A 23,856-nucleotide genomic window follows, 5' to 3' on the forward strand; every position below is an offset into this window, starting at 1 on the left:
CATAATATTTAAACACATTCAGTTCTGAGGGATTAATTCAAATAAATCTTGTTATTTTTATAACTATTTTCACGATATTGATTTAACAAAAAATGACATTTTCTATCAATTTCAGAAAATAAATTTTTCTTTAAGAACATAAGGTTTCAAACAAATGTGTAATGTTTCAATTAAAATCATACAAGTTAGAATTAAATAAAATAACACGCAATGCAAAAAATTACAGCATGGTCTTAAAAATAAATGAAAATTTTATTCTTAGTTGAATAAACATGATAAAATAGAAACAGTAGAAAAATAATCACAATACATATCTGCAACCGGCTTAAAAAATATCTCACACAGCAACAACTCTTCAAATCTCATACAAAACTAACAAAAAAGTATGACAAAATGAATTATATAACAAGTAATGAACAATGCTGCATTAAATTAAGCATGGTTGCAGGTTACTGTTGATAAAACTGCTGAATGCATCAGAAAAAGATTTTAAGATTTTTTTTTATTGTAAAGACATTTTTCAAAATTAGTAAATGAAAAATTGCTTAATTATTATGCACAGTAAAGATATGGTTCAAGATTCTTTTGTTATTAAAATATATGTTAGGAAAAATTTTAGAAATAAGACTGCATGACAAATTAAGTTTCTTTATAGCAGAAAATATCAACAGAGACCAGATAACCACAACAGCTTCAATGAAACACTTTTTTTGTATATCACAAATCTAATATAATCCTCAGTAAGGATTTGCTGTTTGCTTGTAGCAAGCATTCTTTGCTCCCACAGTAAGGCCAATAGCAAAACAGTAAACTCTTGAATCAATTATAACTCCTTGCTCACTAAAATCTAAAGAGATGAATAGTAAGTGAAAAGCATAACATTTTTTAGAACAAATCAAACTAATGCAATTATAAAACTATGCAAGTGCATATAACAAAGATTAGGTTTTTGAACTATTAAAATCAAAACTGAAATATTCTAAAGTAACAGAAAAAAAAAATCAACTTGTCTCACTATATAAGGCAACTGCTGGCAAAGAAAAGAAAAAATATATAAAATTTTACGGAAGTTTTGATTTTATAATTAGACTAAGATCTTTAAAGCAATTTTATAACTATAGAGTTTCAAGCATTTCTCTTGTTAGTATAATCCTTAATTAAGTAAAATGGAACTAGTTTTAGAATTTTTAAGATACAAACTGTAATTGTAAAAAAAATTCCCACATATATTAAATCCAAAAAATTTGTATTTAATACTTAAGTTTAAATACTACATATACCATGCTACTTAAAATATTAGTAGCGATGTTTATATCAATACAAAAAGCAATTTTTTAAAAGTTCTTAATGGTACAGTTTTATCCATGGTTGAAATCATCAAATACTTGACAATCCTGAACATAGGGTCATGGGAAATATGGGTCGCAACTTTCGACACATACTCCGCATTGGCGCATAATCCCAAAAAACCATTTTCAGACGAGAATAAAAAACGGCAGAGCATAATTCGCATCGCGCATCATCCACATCAAGATTTCTCTCTGAGATAAGAGGGCAAAGTATAAATAAGTAATAAAATAAAATAATTTGCATTTAAAAATGAAATATTTTATAAAAAAATTATGAACTGTTAGAAAAGAAAAAAAATATATTAAATATGAAATATTGGGTGAAAGGAAATTAGACGTTTTTAAAGTAACTGTTATTTAACAAGCAAGAACCTCATCCTTTCCACTCTACAGTGGAAGTCACACTTGTCAAGGCAACGGCACACCTGCCGAAAATAAATAAATTTTCTCCTGATGATCATTTTGTCAGATGGTTATTGCAGGGGGAAATAAAGTTCATTTCAAGTCCGGCTATTGTTCGGACGGCTTGGGTTTTGGCAGTCATGGGCAAGGGGGCTTCTTTAATAAGAGGACTCCTCAAAAATTTACGTTTTTGGAGCATGGTCGGAAATTTTAAAAAATTGGGAGAAAAGGGTTCACCAGGGTTTGAGATTTTTTTTACTTTTTTTAAAAAAATAAAAAAAATATTTTTCGATTTAAATCGGATTTTTTTTATTCAAATGCACTGTAAGAACTTTAATTTATAATTATAAAAACTTTATAAATGTTCAATAAAAATTAAATTAATATTAAAACTATATTATAAGAATATTTTACAAGCTCTAACAACCTAAAACAATTTTTCATTATAATACATAGTTTTCAATGCATAGCAACCATTTTGAAACAAATGCATGATTGATATAGATGAAATAAAGAATTTTCAATTACCAAACCATAATTTTAATTTAAAATTGTGATTTTTTTTCTCTTAAGTTTTAAAATGACAAAATAAATGTAACAGATTGTGTTTATAAATGTAGTCATTCATCAAAAAATAAATAAATATTTAATCTATATATTTTTATATTAAAATATTCATTTTGAATCCTATATCAAAAAAAAATAAGTTCAGCCAAAAAAAAAATTTTAAAAAATCTATGTACTCCTTGAAATTTTTTTTCACAAAATTTCTTTATAGAAAATCTGATAATGACTAAGATACTGTAAACATATTATGAGAAAAAAATACTTAAATGATTACTTTAATCTGCACATCTCAAGAATCAAAAGATTTTTAAAAATTTAATTTCAAATGTGTTGGAATTTAACACATACCAAGAAAGTAATTTCGTTAACTGAAATTAATTAATGCAGCAATAATAAATTTTAAAACTAATGCAGCAATTTATTTAAAATAAATTTTAAAACTAAGAAAAGAAATAATAAAAGTATCAATAATTTAAAACACTGTTTTTTAACTTTTTAAATCAATATATATGTAAAGAAATCAGTTGATTTAAATCAATGATTTTTCTTAAAAAAAAAAACCATTTGATTTAAATCCTGATTTAAATCAAGCTGATTTAAATCAACAAACCCTGTTTCTCACAGAAGTCTTTTATCCCTGATAGAAGATATTTAAAACTCATTTTTATGCAGGAGAGGAAAAAAATTTCCCAACTTACAATTTTTTTCTCATTAAATCATAAATATATACATATTGAAAAAAATTGTATGTTCCTCCTTTTTCGTACTTTGTGAGAAGTCATTGCTTTAAAAAATATTTATTTTAAAAACCATGAAATTTATGACAAAAACTGAAAAAAAATTAATAAAACCATTAGCAGAAAAATTACATGCCTGCAAATGGAAAACATTTCAAAGTAAATCTGTGTTATAAGAAACAAAACATGTTGATCATTTTATCACTTATTACTTCATTTGATCTAAACAGACTAATTCATCGATCTACTAATTTATGGATAACTGAAATGCAAATATTCAGATAACTGAAATGCAAAATTTATGGATCCATAAATTTTGCATTTCAGTTATCTGAAATAGTTTTATTTCTACAGTTTGGTGGGCCACAAAAATATTATTTGAGGGCCAATAGTGGCTTGCATCCCTTTAACTTTCTGGCTTTTCTGCAACACAAGCAGGGATCTTTCTGTGTTAGTAAAAGAAAAAGTAGTATATCAGAATTAAAATTTTATATAAACTTGCTCATTCAATTTTTATTAATTTTATTGGTCCTAATTTTTTATGTGAAAATGTTAACAAGGTTATGTTATTTCTCAAATCTGAGTTTTGATCATAAAAAAAAAATTACAATATAAATAAAAGTGAACAACAGAATATCCTATTTTGCCCTTTTGAAATGCTATACCAAAAAACATTTTTTTTAAACATTCATAATACTTTTATCTATATAATAGTTATGCAGAAAATATTAAAAGCAGCATACCATTTAATCTGTTTAAAAGCTCATTAACAGGAATATGAAGAACTTCAATAGCATCTAAGAAAAAGTAAACATATTGATTTATTTATAACTTTGTATAAAAAAAAAACAATATACCTCAGAATTTAAGTTTTCTTATTATCAAAAATAATAAATAACATTGGCTTGGGATACATTTATATGAGATAAGTACAGTAACTTTTACTTGTGATGAGTTACTATGAGAATTAAAAGTTATTTTCTAAATCTTTGTTACATTGTTCCCAACCCTTTTTGGATCACTGCCCATTTTGCAAGTCTAGAAATTTTTAACACCCCCTTATATAAAAAACAAAAAAACAATGTCACTGTCTTGTTTTAATTCTTAATATTTTTTTTTTTTTGATACACTTCTACAACCAGGTCTTCAAATTATGGAAAATATACCTAATAACCAATATTTCTGCATTAGAATCTATACCAATTTTTAAAAAAAAATAACTCAAAAACATTTTTTTTAAGTGTTTCCATATAAATAAATTCAATTTATCCCAAAGTAGTTTAAATTAAATACTTAATTTAACATTATTTTACTTACACATAACAAAACAAATGTGAATTTTGCTTTTAATTTCTAATGGCAGACTACAAAGGCACCTGTTAACAAAAAACAAGAGAAAACCAGAAAAAGCAATAGCAAAACCTACAGTTGGTCTCATGTCAAGAGGGCTGAATTAATAAAAAATTTGAATTGTCATGATGTTTATGTTTTTACTGCTATGGGAGAAAACGTGAAATAAGTAAGAATGTTTATGATTGTAATCAAGTTTATCCATCATCTGAGTTTTTTTTAGTTCAGATAACACTGAGAAAAACATACTTTAAAATCAAATCAGATAGTTATTTTTTAGAATAAATTTCATAAGTAAACAGCAAGGAAAACACATAAATTGTACAAGTAAATTGCATTGAAAATATACTCAAAACTCAATAAAATAAATTAAAAATTGAGAAATGTGAACAAAATTTTGTAAACAGCTCTTCGATACAAAACCAAAATTATTTATAAACTTTAATGTGCATTCAAAAATAATTTAATTTAACATCCCTAAAATACCCATAATCTTGCTAGTGCCCCTTAAAAGTCTCTAATGCCCGCTAGAAGTTGATCAAGCCCACATTGGGAACACGCAATTTAGAATGCAAAATAACAGAAAAATTATGCATGAAATGTAACATTTAGATCTGCTGAAATCAGCAAGAAAACATTAAACTTAACAGCATCTACATAAGTAACATAACTCTAAGATTGGGTTCAAATATAAAATTTTTGCAAATTTGTTAATGAAAATGAAACTAACATGAAAGTTTTATTTTATTATACAGTTGACTCGCTTTATAACGACCCCATCGGGACTGCCCCTATCTGGTCGTTATATCAAATGGTCGCTATATCAAAATGAGCAAATTTCATTTGAAAATCGGTCACATAATGGTTTTAAACGTCATAATGCGTGCATATACTATTTGTGGTATACATGTTATAAACCAAAAAAGGATAGGATGCATACATTAATAAAACATAATGACATTTTAACAATTGAATTACAACTGTTAACAATTAAGAATTTTATTTTAAAGTACTGATTAAAAAACAGACAGAAAAAAAATCTAGTTTCTAATGAATTAATTTTGTGATGTACATAATTTGCGGTATATATAACGAATTTTTTTATGTACATAATCTGCAGTATTAGAAAGAAGAGTAAACCGAGGAACATAAACGAGGCTTCATTAGACGAAGACATTAATTTTTTGATGTGCCTTAATTTGTTGAAGTAACATGTTAAGAGGACTTAACATATGTGTGCTTGTTCAAGGTCAACCATTCAACCCCACTTTCCAATAGGAAGTTAGAAAAGAGCGGTGTTCAAATTCAGAGAGGGTCGTTATATTAGGAGTTGACTTTTTTTACGGTCGTTATAGCAAGAGTAAAATAACGTTATCTTCTATGGATGTGAATTGGGACTCCTTCACAGGGTCGTTATATCATGTTGGTCGTTCTATCCCAGGGTCGTTATAACACGAGTCGACTGTATATTTTTTCCAGCAACTTTAAATTTTTCAATTTTAAAACAAAAACTTCTGTTAATGCTTTAAAAATATATCAAATTTATGCTTTTGACCCAAATATTGAAACTTCAACTTTAATATGGAAGGCCAAAATATTTTTCAATTAAACAACAGCAAAAAAAAATGCTAAAATGCGATGACAACTTTCAAAACAGCTTAAAATTTTGCATTTTGAAGAAAACTTTTTCATAATGCACCTTACTTAGATAAAACATTTAGACTGACTTCAATGATGCAACATATTATCATTTGCTAGGTGAAACTTATTATTTAGTTATGTCATGAGTTAACAAGATTCTTATTTGCATGAAAACACAGATTGCACTTGTTAATATGAGAATACTGCTTCTGCACTCTCATAAATGCAACATCTTCCATTTTAGCATGAGATTTTAATTGAATAAAGTGAAAGTAAACTTTATGCTCTCCCATTTTATTTTTAAATTAAAATTTTTAATTTAAAATATTTCGACTATATATATGAAATTTTAATAAATATATAAGATTCTGTTTAGAATTTTATAAGTAAAAAATTAAAACAAAATATATCTTAACTGTTATTTCATTAAGTGGACAGGTAAGACTTCCGGGTAAGCATCTATGCACTGTACTAAACTCAAAAGCTATTATGTATTGAGTTGAAACAGTGAAATGCTGATACAGCTTGATACCAACTGCATAAATAATTGTAAAATGGAGGTTCACTACAGTGCATAGGATTATGTAATTGCACATTTCTATTCATTCCTCTTCATTATAACTCATTTTAAGTATTCTCTTAAATGTTTAAATAGAAACGAACATAAATTGCATTTAAGTGTTTAGATTTACTCATATGTTATGCATAAGCTCAGAGCATAATGATTTTTTTTTTTCTAAATTATAATTTTTTAGCTTTTTTTTCATTTAAATCAATTCCAGACCCAAAATTTTAACATAAATATTCATTATTAGAATACTTTTTTACATTGGAAGTTAAAAAACATTCTGATACAACTTGTTTCACAATTTAACACCAATTAGAATTGAATTGAAATTTGTGACAGTTAAGCAAGCTAATACAAAGCAAAATAAATCATTCTTAATTATCAAAATTTAAAAAAATGAAACACTAACATCAGCAAAATTAAAAAATCTTTTGTGCTAAGAGATAAAACCTATAGCATAAAATGCAATATCATGCAATGAGATCTACTTATATTCTTAAACAAAAGTAAAAAACAAGAACTATTTACATAGCAAATGTAAATATATTATTAAAGAGCAAATTAATTGCCTAAAGATATTTAAAAAATACTCACGAAAATCATGATCACACTGCTTAGGATAATGATTTTCAAGAACATCCCCATCCACCTACAAAAAATATTTATTACAATAATATGTAACAGGTTATTTACAATTTTCACGGTAAAAGATAAACAGGTATATAAATAGAAAAAATTATACTGATAATTGGAAATTCATTTAGGATTCTTATTATCAGAGTTAACATAAACTAGAAAAATTCTAATCACAGAGTATTTATTTCAGGGTCACTACAAATTGTAAGGTTAAAGGCAAAACATTTCTTTTTGATAAAAATTACCGTGTATAAATTATATTTTGTTTAGAAAGTAATATATTAATATTTAAGAAGCATAATTTAAGATTTAAACAAAAAATATCTCAAGATAATTAGCCTCTTAAAATTTCAGGTAAACTATTGTGAGTTAGATCCATGTAGTAGTTTGTTAACTGTAGTTTTATGTGATAAAAAGTTTTGATCCAAGTTATAAAAATTTAAAACAACTTTTAAATTAAATAATAATTCTTCAAAGTGTAAGGTCGTCAAGGTTAATATTTAAGAAAAAAATGTCTTGATATACTTTAGAGATGAAAAAATGTTCAAAAGAGATGAAAAAGTACTTGAGGTTTCAAATTGATTAAATTCAAAATAATTTGAGCATTCTATAGAGATTAAAATTAGAATATTGTGAAGTTTAACATTAACTTAAAAGTATACTGTTACGCTTCATTCTCATTAAGCATCCAAACAATCTCTTAAAAAGATAAATAGTATAATTTTGGAATTATAAACATTTTTAGTTGTCAATTTTTTGAAAGCAAAAGCAAACATTTTCCAGCTCAGATTAACATTGAATTCCAAAATTATACTAGTTTAGGTGAGCAAGATAAGCCAACATCATAATAGTTACCAACAGTTAGATTATTTTTTAAGGAAAAAAAAAGAATTTTCTCAGAGATAGATAAAGAAGCAGAGTAAATACATTTAAGTAAAAGATTTTTTTTATAACATTTGTAAGCAATAAATGTTTTTCTTCACTAATGGTAATGAGTCCTGTAATAATAGATGGAACAGTTATAATAACTATATTAATACATTGATTATATAATTGATATAAAATTTTAAAAAAGTAGAAAATTTTCAGAGCAATATGACCCATCATTTTCCTTTTTTATCTATAATTTGTTTTCCTATTTTATTCAAAACTTCGTATTAGATATTAGAACACTGCTTGAAGAATTATGTACACTGCTGGCCACCATAAATGCAACACCCTGAAGGAAGCATGCAAATGACATGAAATTTACAACATGCATTAGCGGAGGTGAGATATGCAAATGATTTGAATTTTGCAGAATGATTAGAATTAGCGCAGATGCACATTACGTGCGCCTGTGGCGCCACTTCAAAGTGCTATTTAAGGCTTAGAGATTTCGACAATATCAAGTTTGGCAATTGTTTTTCTTGTGGTTTTTTCAAAAAACGATCAATTATGCCTCGTAGAAAACAGCGATCATCTTTTGATCAAGTATACGAGTTCGACAGAGGAAGGATAGTGGCCTACCGAGATTGTGAATTATCTTTCAAGGAAATCAGCAGTCGTGTTGGATGAAACCAAACAACTGTGATGCGGATATGTGATCGTTGGATGCAGGAGGGTACGCTAGACCGAAGTGTTCGATTGCATGCACCACTTCACGTGATGACAGGCGAATTGTGCGCATGGCAGTGACTGATCACTCAGTCACATCAAAAACCATAGCACAGCTCATTCAGTCTGTAATGCATCATCCAGTGTCTACGTGTACCATTCGACGCCGTTTACAGCAGAGTGGTTTGTTTGCAAGACGTCCATTGCTTTGTCTACCCTTGATACAGAACCATAGACGTCTCCACCGCCAATGGTGCAATGAAAGAAGGATGTGGAAGACAGAATGAAATCACGCTTCTGTCTGCAACACCACGATGGTCGCATTCGAGTCTGGAGACACCGTGAAGAGAGGAGGCTGAACAGCTGCGTTATGCACCGCCACACGGGTCCTGCACTGGGTATTATGGTATTGGATATCACTCTCGCACTCCTCTAGTATGCATTGCCGGTATTTTAAACAGCCAGCGCTACATCTCCGAGGTGCTGGAGCCAGTTGTCCTTTCTTACCTTCAGAGCTTGCCTACAGCCATATTTCAACAGGATAATGCGCGGCCACATGTGGCACGCATTGTCCAAGGGTTCTTCGTCAATCGCCAGATTAAATTGCTTCCCTGGCCAGCTCGCTCTCCAGATCTTTCGCCGATAGATAACATGTGGTACATGATTGCTCAACGATTGACCCAGATAACATCCCCAGCTGCCACACCAGATCAACTTTGGCAAAGTGTGGAAGCTGCTTGGTTTGCTGTACCCCAAGAACACATCCAAAGTCTCTTTGAAACGATGCCAAGGCGTGTGACAGTGGTGATCTCCAACAATGGCAGCTACTGATTTTGGCTGAACTAGCGTTAATAAATTCACGAAGCAGAAAAAAATACAAGATCAGAGTAAAAAAAATCTAAGCACATTGTTCAAAATTGGCACTTGCGAGACAAAATGTGTGATCTTTACTCATTTTTTGTTTTTAGATAAAATTTCAACAATATCCCTCAATACTTACTATTGTTTGCAAATTTGCTTTTTTGTTTACATTTGCAAATAAATATTGTTTCGGAGTTTCGAATTAAATTTATCAAAGCATAAGAATTCTTTGAAACTCTTGATCAGTTGTAGGTATATCCTCTGATATTTACTCATCTTAATCATTTTCATTACTATCATTGGGAGCACACATTAAACCAGATAATGAATGAAACAAGTCATTGACTTCATATTTAAAAAAACTACACATTTTCAAAAAAATTTTAAAAAGTACAAATCTGGTTATAATAGAAATTAGCCAATAGGAGCTCTTAACTGTAGAATTAGGACATAACACATTAAAATTTTTGTAACAATAAAAGAATAATTTAGAGATTTTATTCATAAACTTCTTATGTAATCTGAGAAAGAGAAGAACAAAAATATACACAAACAATATTAAATGGATGGCAACTAGAGCGTTTTAAACATAAAAATTTCCTTAGTTTGATTTGAAATTTCATTGTTAAGTAAAAATTTTTTGAAAGAATGGAATTAGTTACAAACTTTATAATTAAACATTGCATTAGTTTTGAATTAAAAAAAAGCTTTTTACCTCAAGAGTTACAACTTTCATGGTAGAGTTAGTTAAACCTGGATCAAGGGCTGTCACTAAAATAACATCATAAATTGAGAATAGAGAACTAATTTTATTATTCAACAGTAAATTAGAAAAATTCAAACATTTACTAATTTAATAAAATAGTTTAAAAATGTGATGACAATTTTAACAAAGTTTTAAATTAATGTTACTACACATTTTAAATTTATTAAAGTACAGCAAAATACAAAATAATTTAAAAACCTGCTTTCTTTTCAAAAAAATCAAATATAAAAATTAAAATTTTTAATTAAAAAATTACAATTCTTCATTCCAAAACAGAATGAAAATATTTTTTCATAGGTGACAGCTTTTGCACATTTTGCATAGCACTTTATTTTCACATTTAAAGTGGTAACAAAAAATAGGCCTTCGATTTAGTTTTTGGATTTAAAAACTTCATTTGATATGATTTTGACCACCACTATATAAGTAAATCAAACATAAAATCAGACTATGTGTGTTTGAACTTTTAAAGGGAAAATAACATATTTCTGCCCATAATTATAATTCAATTTTCATTTTACTACCACTGGGAAAAATCATTCTTAAAATGATTAAGGTTGGTAGGTATATTTTTAAACCTCTAAGTAAAAGTCTGTTTCACTTCTTTTTTGTTTTACTTTAATCTTCAACTTTGCTTGATTAATCACTTAATCCAAACACAACTTACAACAGATTCCTGATTACATAACATATCTGATAATCGTGCTCCAATATTGGAGGATGCTGCTTGCAACTTATTTACATTTTTTAACATATACTATACTAATATGAAGACAGCAGTGCAATATGTTGAAATATGTGCCTCCCCTCCCTCTTTACATGCTAGGTTACCTTATTCTAGATGCAACCAGGAAGAATAACTATTTTCTTAACTAGTTACAATAGTAATGATCAAATGTAACCACAGCCAATAAAATATGGATTCTTCAGTGACCTTGAACCTTCAATAAAGAAAAAAAATAGCTAAAAATAAAATTTATTATTACAGCAGTCAAGAGAGGGACAAAAGCTGCGAAAGATGTTTTGTGATGTCAAAAATATTTATGACATAACACAACATAAATTTAGAATTAGTAAAACTAAGAAAGAGGAAATTCCCTCTCCAGGATGGACAGTTTCAAATATGGAATGGGGGAATAAAATGTTTACTTCTTTCTCCCCTAGACCTCTTGCTACCACTAGCACAATGAACTGTGCGAGAAAAGGTCGGGAATGTCAGCAGAACATAACAAAAATTAAACTAATTGTTCTTTTGATCACTAGTTGTAGCAAGTGATTTTAATTCTTTGTTTGTTTTTCGTTTTATTTCAAAATTTTAATTTATTGTGGAGCAGTACTTTTAGCTAGGCTTGTTCCAGCTGTATAGAAAAGGGTGATATGCTGAATTCTGAGAACAACAGGTTTCCTCCCAATTAAAAGATCAGGGTTCTAAAGAGCGATATACAATTTCAAAAATAAAGATCTTTTTGTTAATTATTAAAAAATTTTAATATTTTGAAAACAAAACAGTTAAACATAAAAAAATTCATTTAAAAATTACTTTGTAAAAGAACTTGTTTAAGAAAGAAAAAACTATGATTCTACTTAATGAAAAATATCTTTAATAAGACAAAATCTTTCATCCACAAACCTTACGCTTCAATTATTTGTTAAGAAATATATACATCAGTGAAATATAGTTTACAGATTACTAAAAATAATAAAATATTTTCAAAAAAATATTTTTTTTAGATGATATAGGAAATGCTGAAGTAAAAACGAGGAATAACTATCACTGAAATTGATTAGAAAAGACAATGCAAAATAAAAAGAAAACATACTTTTAAGCAAAAATAAAATTAATTATAAATTTCAATGACAAATGAATGAATTTGATTTCTTAAACGGAAGCAATGTCCCTATTAAAATATTAATAGTTCAAAGTCCTGCTCCATTTTATTTTTGGTAATTTCTATAAACTCAGTAGGAGAATTTGTTTGTAGAAACTCATTTTTTTTCTTTTTCTTTTTTTTCCTTCTTTCAAATTTAAATTTCTTTCTTTCAAATTTAATCTCTTTTTTTTTGCAGTAGCACTCTGACAGTTCTTACGCCAGTCGATCGGCAGATCATTATCAATTTATGTACTCGCTCATTTTTTTTCTTTTTTAAATCTTTATTTCCTATACATTGTATGCATTAGTTCACTAAAGGGGCAGAAATTTTAAATCAGCGTTGAAAATAAATAAAAAAGAAATACAACTAAAAGTATCTGCAGAAATTGGATCAATGCATATAATAAAAAATAAAAAAACTCTAGTTTTGAGACAATTTGAAAATAAAATATTTATAAAGAAAATATGGATGAGAAAAGAGTAAAAATATAGCACACTAGTTTAAGTTACAAATCAGAATTTGTAACCCCATTTCTAGATGACGTCATACAGTTTTTCCTCAATCAAAAACTTCTTTCCCTTATTTTAATAAAAAATCATAAGTAAGAAAGAAAAAAATGTTTTCAGAGCAAACATTGCAAAATACGTTTGAAATTTTGGAAAATTTTCTGTAAAACTATGTTTTTGAATAAATCCATTATGATCGCAAGCTTATCATGCATGGCTTGTTAGAAATGAATTCTCCCTATAGATCGCACATTGTGACAACTGAACTTTTAAACACAGATAGATCGTGACCTATCTACCGGAAATTCTGTATATGTACATTTCCTTACAGTTTTTAGATATTATAATGGTAGTTAAGAAAAGTTTGTAATAAATGTCTGCTGCTTTTTGACTTAGTCTTTAATCACTCATATTTGTTCTTGAAACTATTATGTATGAAAATATCCAACAAAATAGAGAACTTATAGAAAATCTTAAAGTGAAATATATTCTTTGTTAAACTAAATACTTTGAAATTTATATTGCCAAGACTTACAGCGACTAACATGTTTTACACTAGAGCAGATATATCCAGTTTCTTCTTTTAGTTCTCTGATTGCAGTTTCTTCAGGCTTTTCAGAAGGATTAACAATACCTAATAAATCAAAATAATATTTCTCTTATATAAGCAGGGTTGGAACCAAATTCATATAATGGGAAAACTACCCCTATCATTGGGTATCATTTAACCAACAAATTAGCAAAATTTATAAAGCATAGTCTTTACACATAACAGAGGTGATAGCTTTTTAAGTTTAAATCATTACTAGTTCAGTAAATGATTTAAGTGTTTTGTCAACAGAGATTAAATTAAAACTTAAACATACCCAAAAAAAATTTTAATAACTGTATCACCATAGAAATAACAATTTTAGTTTAATTGCAAATTACTACAGTATTCTCTTCATGTTACTTTTTCTTTTAAATAATAAAAGATAAACAAAACAATAATACTATTTGTTGACTTTGAATTTGTTATAGATTTATCCATTTCACTAGGGAGTTATAAAATTATATGGTTAATTATAATATTTCTTTATAAAGTAGGCCTAAAATAATGAAAAATAATTTGAACAAAAATTAAAACTAAAAACAACAAGTGATAAAATTTAATTATTTTATATGGTTTGTTGTTTATTACACAATAATAAACAGAATTAAAGTTTTGATAAAATACTTTATCAATGATTTTATCAAGTGAACAACAAAAAAACATTTATTTATAGTTTTTTCTTACTTAGAGGATTTGATGTGCCAACAAATAATTGATACTCAATTTTAAAAATAAAAGTATCACATTTTCATAAAAATTGAGGAAATAGAGCATTTTAAAGTTTAAGAAACATGTAAAATTTTGAAGATCTAAGTGAAAAAGGTAATTTCATTTTTACTATATATTTTACTATTTACGAGGAGTCCAATAATTACTCTTTTTTTTTTTTTTTTACTATACCGATCAAAAAGTACAGTTACTTTTGTCTTGAACTAATCACTTAGCCATTTCTTAGGATGAAAGAATAAACACTGCACACACACACACTGGCCAATGAATTAGAAACCTAAGATAAATATTTTTTTTAAATCTTCTTCTGCACGAATAACAGTTCATATTAAGTATATATTGTAAGGGCATCGATTCAAGAAGTTTCTGAAGTGCATTTGTATTCATGCATTGGCTAATCAAACATCAAGATTTTCGTAAATTAGATGGAAGAAGATACTATAGGATATGCCTATCCAACATGTCTAAAACATTTTTATTAGGTTATGATCTGTTTTTTCCAGTGGCCAAGGAAAGTGTTGGAAGTCAGATTGATGTTCATTAAAAGTATAACAAATGGAATTCTTTTTTAAAAAATGAAGACCAAAATTTTAAATACAATAAGTCAAAATGGTATGCGCTATGTATCACCTTCAGAGCAAAAATGTGACATTCTAGGAGACATTTAATTTTCTTATGTGTCCAGGTAATGTATGGCTTTTTTATTTGTCCTTAAACACCAATTCCATGGCAACAAAACATGTTTCACATCATGATGCTTCCACCAGACCTTTGTACAGTGTGAACAAGGAAAGAAAAACTTTCACAAGTTTCTGGTTCATTAGCTAGTGTGTGTATCTCCTGTTGTTTAAAAGCAGAAGTTCAAAAAACAAAACTACTTTTTTGCATCCATTTCCTTGATAAATTAGGTAATACAGCTAATTATAAAATTAATACATATTTATGCATTAAACAACTATTATTGTAGTAACATTTTTAAACTGAACTCTTAAAAATATCAAAAAATAAAATAAAAAAGATTTGTAAAAAGCTTTAGATGAATAGTCCCCTTAAACAAAGTTATAGAAAAAATTTAGTAGCAAGTTGAAAGCATACCAGCAGGGAATTCCAGTGTGTATTGTTTAAGAGCTGGTCTATATTGCTTCACAAGTATTAAGCAATCATACTTCAGCAAACGTCTTAGAACTGCCAGAGACCCTACACCTAAAATAATGTTAGGAATTTAGTGACCCAATTTTCTGGTTAAACACTAAATTGTTTAACTGATTAACTGTAAAACACTAAAAAGTTTCGTTATTTTTTTTTTTCAATCTTCCTATAAAACATAAATCAAATAACTATAATCAACTTTAAAACTTGCATATCAGAATCTATAACTTACATAAAAATTTATATTTTTAGAATAAATACATAGCAATATAAGTTCACAATTACTTAATTATTAAATTACCAAAAAATGCTCTTTAAATAAGAACCCACAATAGTGTTCAAACATATTTTTGTTTAATTAAAAAATTTATATACATATATTTTTTCTTTGAAATACATTTAGTTTGGTTTTAATCTTAGTTTGGGAAGCTCAACCCTCAGTGCAGCTATTTTATTTTCACAGTACACTACTTTTTATGTTACTTCATCGGATATCTTAATAGATGGCTCTTTAGAACTTGACAACTCTCCTCATTTTGGAATCAAATGTTGCTGATACATATGTTGAGCAGAATTAATATTTTTTTCTCATAATATGTTTCAATTAAAAGCCTATGCTTGTCTCTTATTTTGTCATTCCACTTAATTCTCAGCCATCACATACATATTTATCGCTTCCAGCAAAAAGCCTGTATTTTCTTGAATGACATTAGGTAAAATTTTTCCAAAATGTAGCAATGCAGTTAAGCAGAAATTATCTTTCGTTAATCAAGGATTTAGAGCCGAAAAATGGAGCAAACATTTATTATGAAATGGAAAATTCTTTAAGATATACTTACTGGTTGCGACATAAGCTTCTCTTAAAGATGTAAAAAATTTTTATCTACCCACTTCCTACTATTTTTTTGGGGGGGGGGGGTTATTCTTAACTAGAGCATATGCTTTTGACCCTACATGTAAAAACTTATCACTTAGTTGTTTATCTGCGTCTAAGATAAAAACATTTAAATTAGATCCAATACTTAGCAAATATTCTGATTTCATAAAAAATGAAAAAAACAAATTTAATAAAATCAAATAACTCAGTATGTACTAAATGGAGAATTGCTTCATGTAGAAAAAACTTCACTAACTTATTAAAGTGGGGTAAAATTACATAATTAAAATTTAAGAAATAGTCCAACTTTTCATTCTGATCAAACAGAGTCAATAGAATTATGTCTTTTCAAGATTGATCAGCATCTGATCTCTTTTGCTTCTTGATAGTTGGCTGAATGCTTTCAATAGATAACTTTAGACTTTCACAAACACAGTTCTTTTTAAATATTTAAGCTGATAAAAATTTACATTTCTTATCTTCTTCCTACGAAACTTGCACTAATATATCAATAATGCATCTTTTATATAAACAAGTATATCGCAAATTGTCGGCAACTTAAAATCCAAATTTGAACGTCATTATAACATTGTATTAAAACATCAGAATTTAAAAATCAATAGCGATCTGCCTAAAAACGATTGAAAATCTATGGAAATTTGCAATGGAATAGTCACGAATCAAGCACGCCAAAAATTTATTACTTTAAGACAAGTGGAAACTTTTTAGGATAATATTTTAATTACAAGATGAAACAGGAGAAGAAACATAACTGATAAGAGTTAAATCTATTTCACTAATTTCTAATTATAGTAACACTAGAATATGTTACCACTCCAAAGTTATAAACAATAACTAAAACATTTTCTTAAAATGAATACATCTATTTCCTATCAATCCTTATCTTTGTTTAAATATTGAGCTTTTGGTTGCAAGAGTAAAATGACGATTAAAAAATTGAAAAATAATTTGAAAAATAACTTAAAATTTAAAAATCCATTGACTTTACTAAAATTTGTTTTATATTATAACAATAATAATAAAAGGGCAGAAAATAAGAAGCGTAATTGTACTTTCACTTCATACTAGAATTAGGAATTTTATCCCCACAATGCGAAAAATTTAAATTATTACAGCTTTCAGATTTGGATTTTTGACTCCAAAGATATAAACCTCACTTTCAAAGATAGGATCCCAATAGTTTAGTCAGAAGTTCATTATTGTCATTCATTTGTAATTAAAATATTAGATTGTAAATATTCTTACATACTTTTAAAGGATAAAATCTCAATATTAATCAAATCAGTTGAAAAATTAATAATATATAGAGAAAACAATTCAAAAATATAGATGCAAAGAATTGACTTGCACAATTAGTTCTAAAGATATAGCAATAGCCACAAGAAGTAAAATTAAGAGCACCAAACTTTGAATTGATTTCCTGATTAAATTACTGAAACCTTATTTTCAAGATTTCAGCTACTCTCAATAACTAGGGCGAAAACTGAAATCTGTTGAATAAGAAGTTAATTCAAAAAACTTTTTTTTGTCTGAACTATTTAGCATATCTCACCAAGGTATATAAAGTCTAACAAAATTTTAGTGCAATGCTACTGAACATAATAACTAGAGATAATGAACTCTTTATTAAGAGACTATTTAAAATTTTCAAACAAACCAGTAATTATAAGTTCGGGTCATAAAATAAGCAATTTCATGCTGAAACTTTCACACTGATTCAAATTCTTAGAATTGAGAAGTTCTATAATGCATTGTTCTATTCAAGCCTTTTGGATTTATCTTTGTATTGATTGCAGTTATAATTATGTAACATAAATAAATTAATAAAAACACTTTCATAAATCCCATTCAAATCATATCACCTCTCTTTTTGTAGCCTTATTGGGATAACTGCAATGTATATAGCTTGGAGCTCAATGAAATATAAACCGTTATTGATAAACAATTATCAAATCTAACTCATTGAAATAAAGTTCTTGTCAAAAATATTCATCAAAACACATAAACAAGACGGAAGAATAAATACTTACAGTCTGGATTTCCTTCTTCTGGCTTAGAAACTCTTGTAGCAACTTCCCAAGTTCTGTAAGAAAAGTTTAAAATCAATAAGATTATAAACTATTAAAATCAATACACTAATTTTGTCTACATTAAAATTAAGGCTCAATTTCTTTACATTTTTGTATTAACTAATTTTATGACACAGAAATCCGATTATGTTTTAAACTCTTAATTAAAGGCAAAATTATACAGCAGTTTCTTTGGATCAGATTCAATTATAAAAACTCATGAGTTACATAAACAAACCAGGATTGGCAAAACTCTAATCACATAAGTTGCAAGACTGAATGATGACCTTAGAGATGAGGTTTGAATGACTGGTTTATGGTGTGATTCATAAATTCTATGCAATTTTTGCTTTCCTTCACCTCTACCTCTGAGATAAGTTTAAAATCGAATGTGGCATCTGTGCAAGGAGGGCCATAAGCCAATAATAAATATTTGAATATGTTAAGACTTTCAATGAAGAAAACTATTTAATATCAACAGTAAGCTCTTTATTAACTATTATATTTGTGTGTAAAATTAAAATTTAATTGTATAATGCTTTAAGGATCTCATATAATTTTGATTCACTCTAAGAAAGACTCTGATAATTAGATTTCTTTTCCTTCTTTTCAATAAAGTTTTGAATTATTTATCTTATGCATTCTGTTTATTTGATAAACTAGTCTTAATCAAAATAATCACAGAAATCAAGTTTTATTCCACATTAATCAAAATCTATTAATTTCTATCTAATCTAATATTTATTTAGTTTTTTTTTTGCATTAATAGCAAGAAAATTAATAACTAATAAATAATTAAGTTCAGATAAATGAATTTTGTATGCAAACATTTTTCAGTCCACTTAAAAATTTTGAAATATGGCGAAATATGTAAAAAGTTAAATTAAAGGGCTCTAAACTTTGGACCGCTCTCTTGACCAAACTATCGGGACCATATATCTCAGGTTGCAGCTACTCCTTACATTTTGAATATGGGAAATTCAAATCCATCTAAAAAGAGCAGATCTGGTAACTTTGAAGAAAAGTTTTCAGGAGCATTGATTAAAAACATCAGGAGTTTCGGGAGTCATTTCAGAAGTATAACATGACACAAATTTAGTTATATTTCTATGCATAAATTTAAAAACTATATAAATAGAAGGACATATTTAACAGAAAAATATTGAAAATGGAAAATTAATAGTTATTGAATAATATTCAGACCATCTTAGATTATGAAATCATGACCAAATTATCTTTGATAGTTGGTAAAAATTAACAGAACTATATTATTCACTTTTTTTATCAGTTTCAAAAACGCACACTTAATTTTAACGGGACAATATGAAATGAGAAAACTATGAAAGAATTGTAGACAGAATAATTATGAAGCCTCCGGAAATTCCGGGATAGTTACCATGCATGAAAAAGGCATGTTTATTCTCAGAAAGTATGTTTTTGTGTCTGATTTTGCAACTAAAAATATTGTCTGCACTAATTAATTAGAATATTTGAGCATATTCTCTTGAACCATTCAGATGGAGTCCTAGAACTGAGTCCAGTCTGATCATTAGATCGAAAGTCATTCATAGTAGCCCATTTTTTATTTTGCATAGAGTACTTCTGAATAAAATTCAATTTACATCATTATCTGTTTTGTTTTCACAGTCAAAGCGCACCATAGAAAAGTATATTACTAATTAGAATAAATAAATGACTATTTGCTGAATAAGGCAGTAACTTGCTAGTTATCTTTCTAATCATTCTAATTTAAGAAAACTAGGGTGTGTGGGTAAACTAGGGTCTTTCAGTGATTTTTCTATATTAGACACCTAACAATATTTAGGAAAATTAAATTACCTTCGCTGATTCTTTTAGAAGCAAAAAGAGCCATGATTTTTCAAATAAAGGTGCAGGGGCAATCTAGTAATTCAACCATGATCCCGTAAATTCTGAAAATTCTTTGAAAATGTAAGCAAAGAATAGTGGCAATTCAATTTCCCCGAGTCTTAATACCTAAAACTTGAGGTACAGAAACTGTGGTATAATTATGCCTTTATTTTTGCATATTTTCACAATGAGAAAAATTAAACAATAAATACTTAAAAATGTTTTAACAAAATTTTTATCTATATTTAACAAAAAAAGAAATGTAAATACTAAATAAATTAAATCTGTTTATACTCAAAAATTTGATTTATTAAACACAATGATGGTTTAAATCAAGTGCATTTAGTTGTCCTGAATGATGTTTTATATGCTCCTAAGAATGATTAAGGTAATGACAAATATAAGCTTAATGTAATGAATAATTCAAATTTCATTATCATAACTGATTTAAAGGGAAAACTAGTGTAAAATACACATATATACAAAGACATATTTATATACGAAGACAGTCTAATATTGTCAAGAGGGCGATAGTCAAAGTAACACCAAATTGAAGTGGTTTAGAATAAAAACTAGGGGAAATCTTGCAAAAATATCCTGATGAACTCTATAGTTACAGGCAAAAAGGCAATTATTGTTTCTTATAACTCGTTTAAAAAATAAGTTGAAAGAATTTGCCAGTTCTCACTCTTGGTCAAGAGAAAACTTGAAATGTTAATTCTAGCTTATGTTAGTTAATAAATTATAAGAACATGTTTAATTTTGAATAATAAATTAAGAATGAGAATTTAGATAAAGAAATAACAAAAAAATTTGTTAAATCTTTCTTTGTTACATCTCCCTTCCCAAAAAATTTTAAAAACCATCAAAAAAATTTCAAAAAATTTTAATTTACTAGCAATATTTTACTTATGTGAGAAGCACAATTAACATAAATAGCCAAATTTTGAAATATTAAACAAATAATCAATATATAAAAATAATATGTTTTGTAAAAACTCTAGTAAAAATGATAAAAATTTAACACAATAATGTTACTAATTAGACACAAAATTGCTGGAGATGAAATGTTTGTAGGCCTACTTATTAATAAAAAGAATTTTTTAAAAAATTAGTTTTTATGACTTTCTTTCAGTTTGAAGTCATTTGTTTAAATTGCTTGATTAGTCTTTCATCAAGAATTACCATTCTTCATCCTTACAAATTTCGATTCTTTCACTTCAAATTTCAAATATCTACATACCTACATTCAGGTTCAGTTCACTTTGTAAATTTCGGGGGGGGGGAATCAAATAAGGTAAACCAGAATACTGAAACTCACCTTTCAACTGCTTCATGATCTTTATAAGTATAATTTTCTAAAGCAATAAATTCCCCTTTAGACAAAACCTAGAAAATAAATCATTTATAAGTAAGATGAATATTAAAATGTTTTACATCCATAAAACCATAGTTAATTTCAATTACTCTAACTTAAAAAACATTAAATGAAAAATAAATTATCTAAGTTTCAAAAGAACTAATTTAAAAATATAGTAGAATGTCAATTATCTAATGCAACAGGGACAATCGACACTAAGCTTTTTTTTTCTCTTGGTAAAGTTCATATTCTTTCTTACAAAGCAGATTTCCCACATAAATTTTAATACTTTTCTATGCCGATTTTTTGATTTTTGGCAAAATTAGGCATGAAAGTGGACAAAAATAAAAAAAAGTTGAACTTTTAAGATGCAGGTAGGTGAGACGAGAGGAGGTGCACAACTTACAGTCTGCCAACTCTCGATGTGCGGCTTGCAGCAGAAACCTGAACAAAATTTTATAAAATAACAAAATTTTTAAATTTAAAAAAAAAAAACGGAAATAGCGCATTTATGTTTTTGACCCACCCAATCTCAATCAATGTAACTTTTAGATCACTTTTTTTATGGTTAAAGCTACAGATTTACAAACAGTTTTGAAAATATCTTATTTTTAACTTCAGTTATCACTTTTGACACTCTTTATGTGTGCGGATTTCATCATAAATTACATTACTTTTCGGTAATTATTGCTACCGTTTTCATGTAGTTTTTTCGCGATTTTTTAAAATATTTTTTGCGTCTTTAAAGTTTAGAATGGGGCATTTAAATAAACTCGTTTTCGAAGAGCTTTATTTGCGCAAATCTCAATTACTATTGCTACACATTTCTACATGGTCTTCAAAATTTCAATATTTTTAGCACGATATTATTACGAATCACTCTTTTAGATAAAAACTTTTTGATGTGGATTATTTGTGCTGATTTTGTCGCAAATCAAGTTATTTTTCAAACGTTAGTTTGCAAATTATTGCTACACATTTCTAAAAGGTTTTGAAAGACCAGATATTTTTTATACGCTTATGCGATACTTTAATTACAAAGCTCGCATTTAAATACTTCAGTTTTTGACGCGCTTATTTATGCCGCTTTCATCGTAAATACAAAGAGATTTTTATAGTTTTTCGGTAGTTATTGCTACGCTTTCCCCCGTGATTTAACAAATTCTCATACTTTTAATACTATAGTTTCAGGGCACATGAGTTTTGAATCACACATTAAAATAATCACTTTTTACATGCTCTATGTTTGCAAATTTTAACATAAAAACATTAGAAGTTTTTTGAACTTTTTTTTGCTGCAGTTACTGCTGTATTTTTACTTGTGATTTTAAATATCCTAATATTTTAACACAACACTACTATTACAACTACACAACATACTACAACTCATGAACTTTGATTCTGTTTTAAATTTTTTATTGTAACTTAAAAAAGAACTAAGTATCTAAGCATACATATCGATACCTTCCCAGAGAAAATAAAATTATGTTAAACACAGGTCTCTTTTGCAGAAAACTAATTCAATACACGTATATATTTCTTTAGTCCCATAAACACGTGCAAGTTTAACAACACATACCCAACCCATTCTTTTTCGTAGTCACATGATTTTAAAAATCATATATCACAATTCGTATTGTTTGAAATCGTCAAATGTTTAAACAAAATCATTAAATTTTCATTTAATGGCCCAAAAAAGCTATCAGATGATCAAGTAGATAAAATTATCACAATATAACTGAAAATTTTGCAAATTGCATGATAACCATTAAGAAATTTTTTACACCATTTTCTACCTACATGAACCATTTTATGTCATTTATGATCATATAGTGGGAAATGATTTGAATATCATTAAATTTTAACTCTAAGAAAGTGTAATCAAGATAAGCATCATATGTGGATTAATTGTTAAAGAAGTATTGGTCATAAAGAGTTGCAAACAAGTATCTAAATAGTTTTTTATTATTAAGGAAAATCAGTTCCTTCAAATGTAATGTTTTCTTTCTTTCTTTTTTCTCTCAGCCCCTGCCTCTTACAATTAGTTTAAAATATGTTTTAAAGTTAGTGTATACTCCCTACTAAATGTTGAATCTTATTTTGGGCAGAAAGGGTTGTTTTAATTATTTTTAACCCTAGAAACTTTCTCTAAATTAAAATATTTAGCTTGCATTTTTGCATTTATTTTATTAACTAGATAGAATATTTTTTTAATTTAATTCTCTGAGCATTAAAATTATTTAATATTAAAATTTATGTTTAAATAGACTTGTGTATTATGTAGTAAAATAAAAAAAAATAAAAAAAAAACTATCAGTTTTGTAACTTTTAATTTTAAA

General features: G+C 27.3%; 1 protein-coding gene across 12 annotated transcripts in view; it reads right to left on the reverse strand.

Annotated features, from left to right (window-relative positions):
* Window positions 1–233: 233 nt before the first annotated feature.
* Window positions 234–23,856, reverse strand: part of LOC107436389 (ADP-sugar pyrophosphatase) — a 47,120-nt gene continuing 23,497 nt past the window's right edge. For all 12 annotated transcript variants that reach the window (XM_016048097.3, XM_016048091.4, XM_016048096.3 and 9 more), the window contains 8 exons: window positions 21,479–21,546; window positions 18,250–18,302; window positions 15,268–15,375; window positions 13,387–13,485; window positions 10,423–10,478; window positions 7,209–7,263; window positions 3,799–3,852; window positions 234–847 (listed from right to left, as the gene is read on the reverse strand). In XM_016048097.3, the coding sequence (XP_015903583.1) occupies window positions 738–847; window positions 3,799–3,852; window positions 7,209–7,263; window positions 10,423–10,478; window positions 13,387–13,485; window positions 15,268–15,375; window positions 18,250–18,302; window positions 21,479–21,546 (603 nt within the window). In that variant the 3' untranslated portion in view covers window positions 234–737. The remainder of the gene's footprint in view (window positions 848–3,798; window positions 3,853–7,208; window positions 7,264–10,422; window positions 10,479–13,386; window positions 13,486–15,267; window positions 15,376–18,249; window positions 18,303–21,478; window positions 21,547–23,856) is intronic.

This window comes from Parasteatoda tepidariorum, chromosome X1, assembly GCF_043381705.1.
Source record: "Parasteatoda tepidariorum isolate YZ-2023 chromosome X1, CAS_Ptep_4.0, whole genome shotgun sequence".
Taxonomy (NCBI): Eukaryota; Metazoa; Arthropoda; class Arachnida; order Araneae; family Theridiidae; genus Parasteatoda; species Parasteatoda tepidariorum.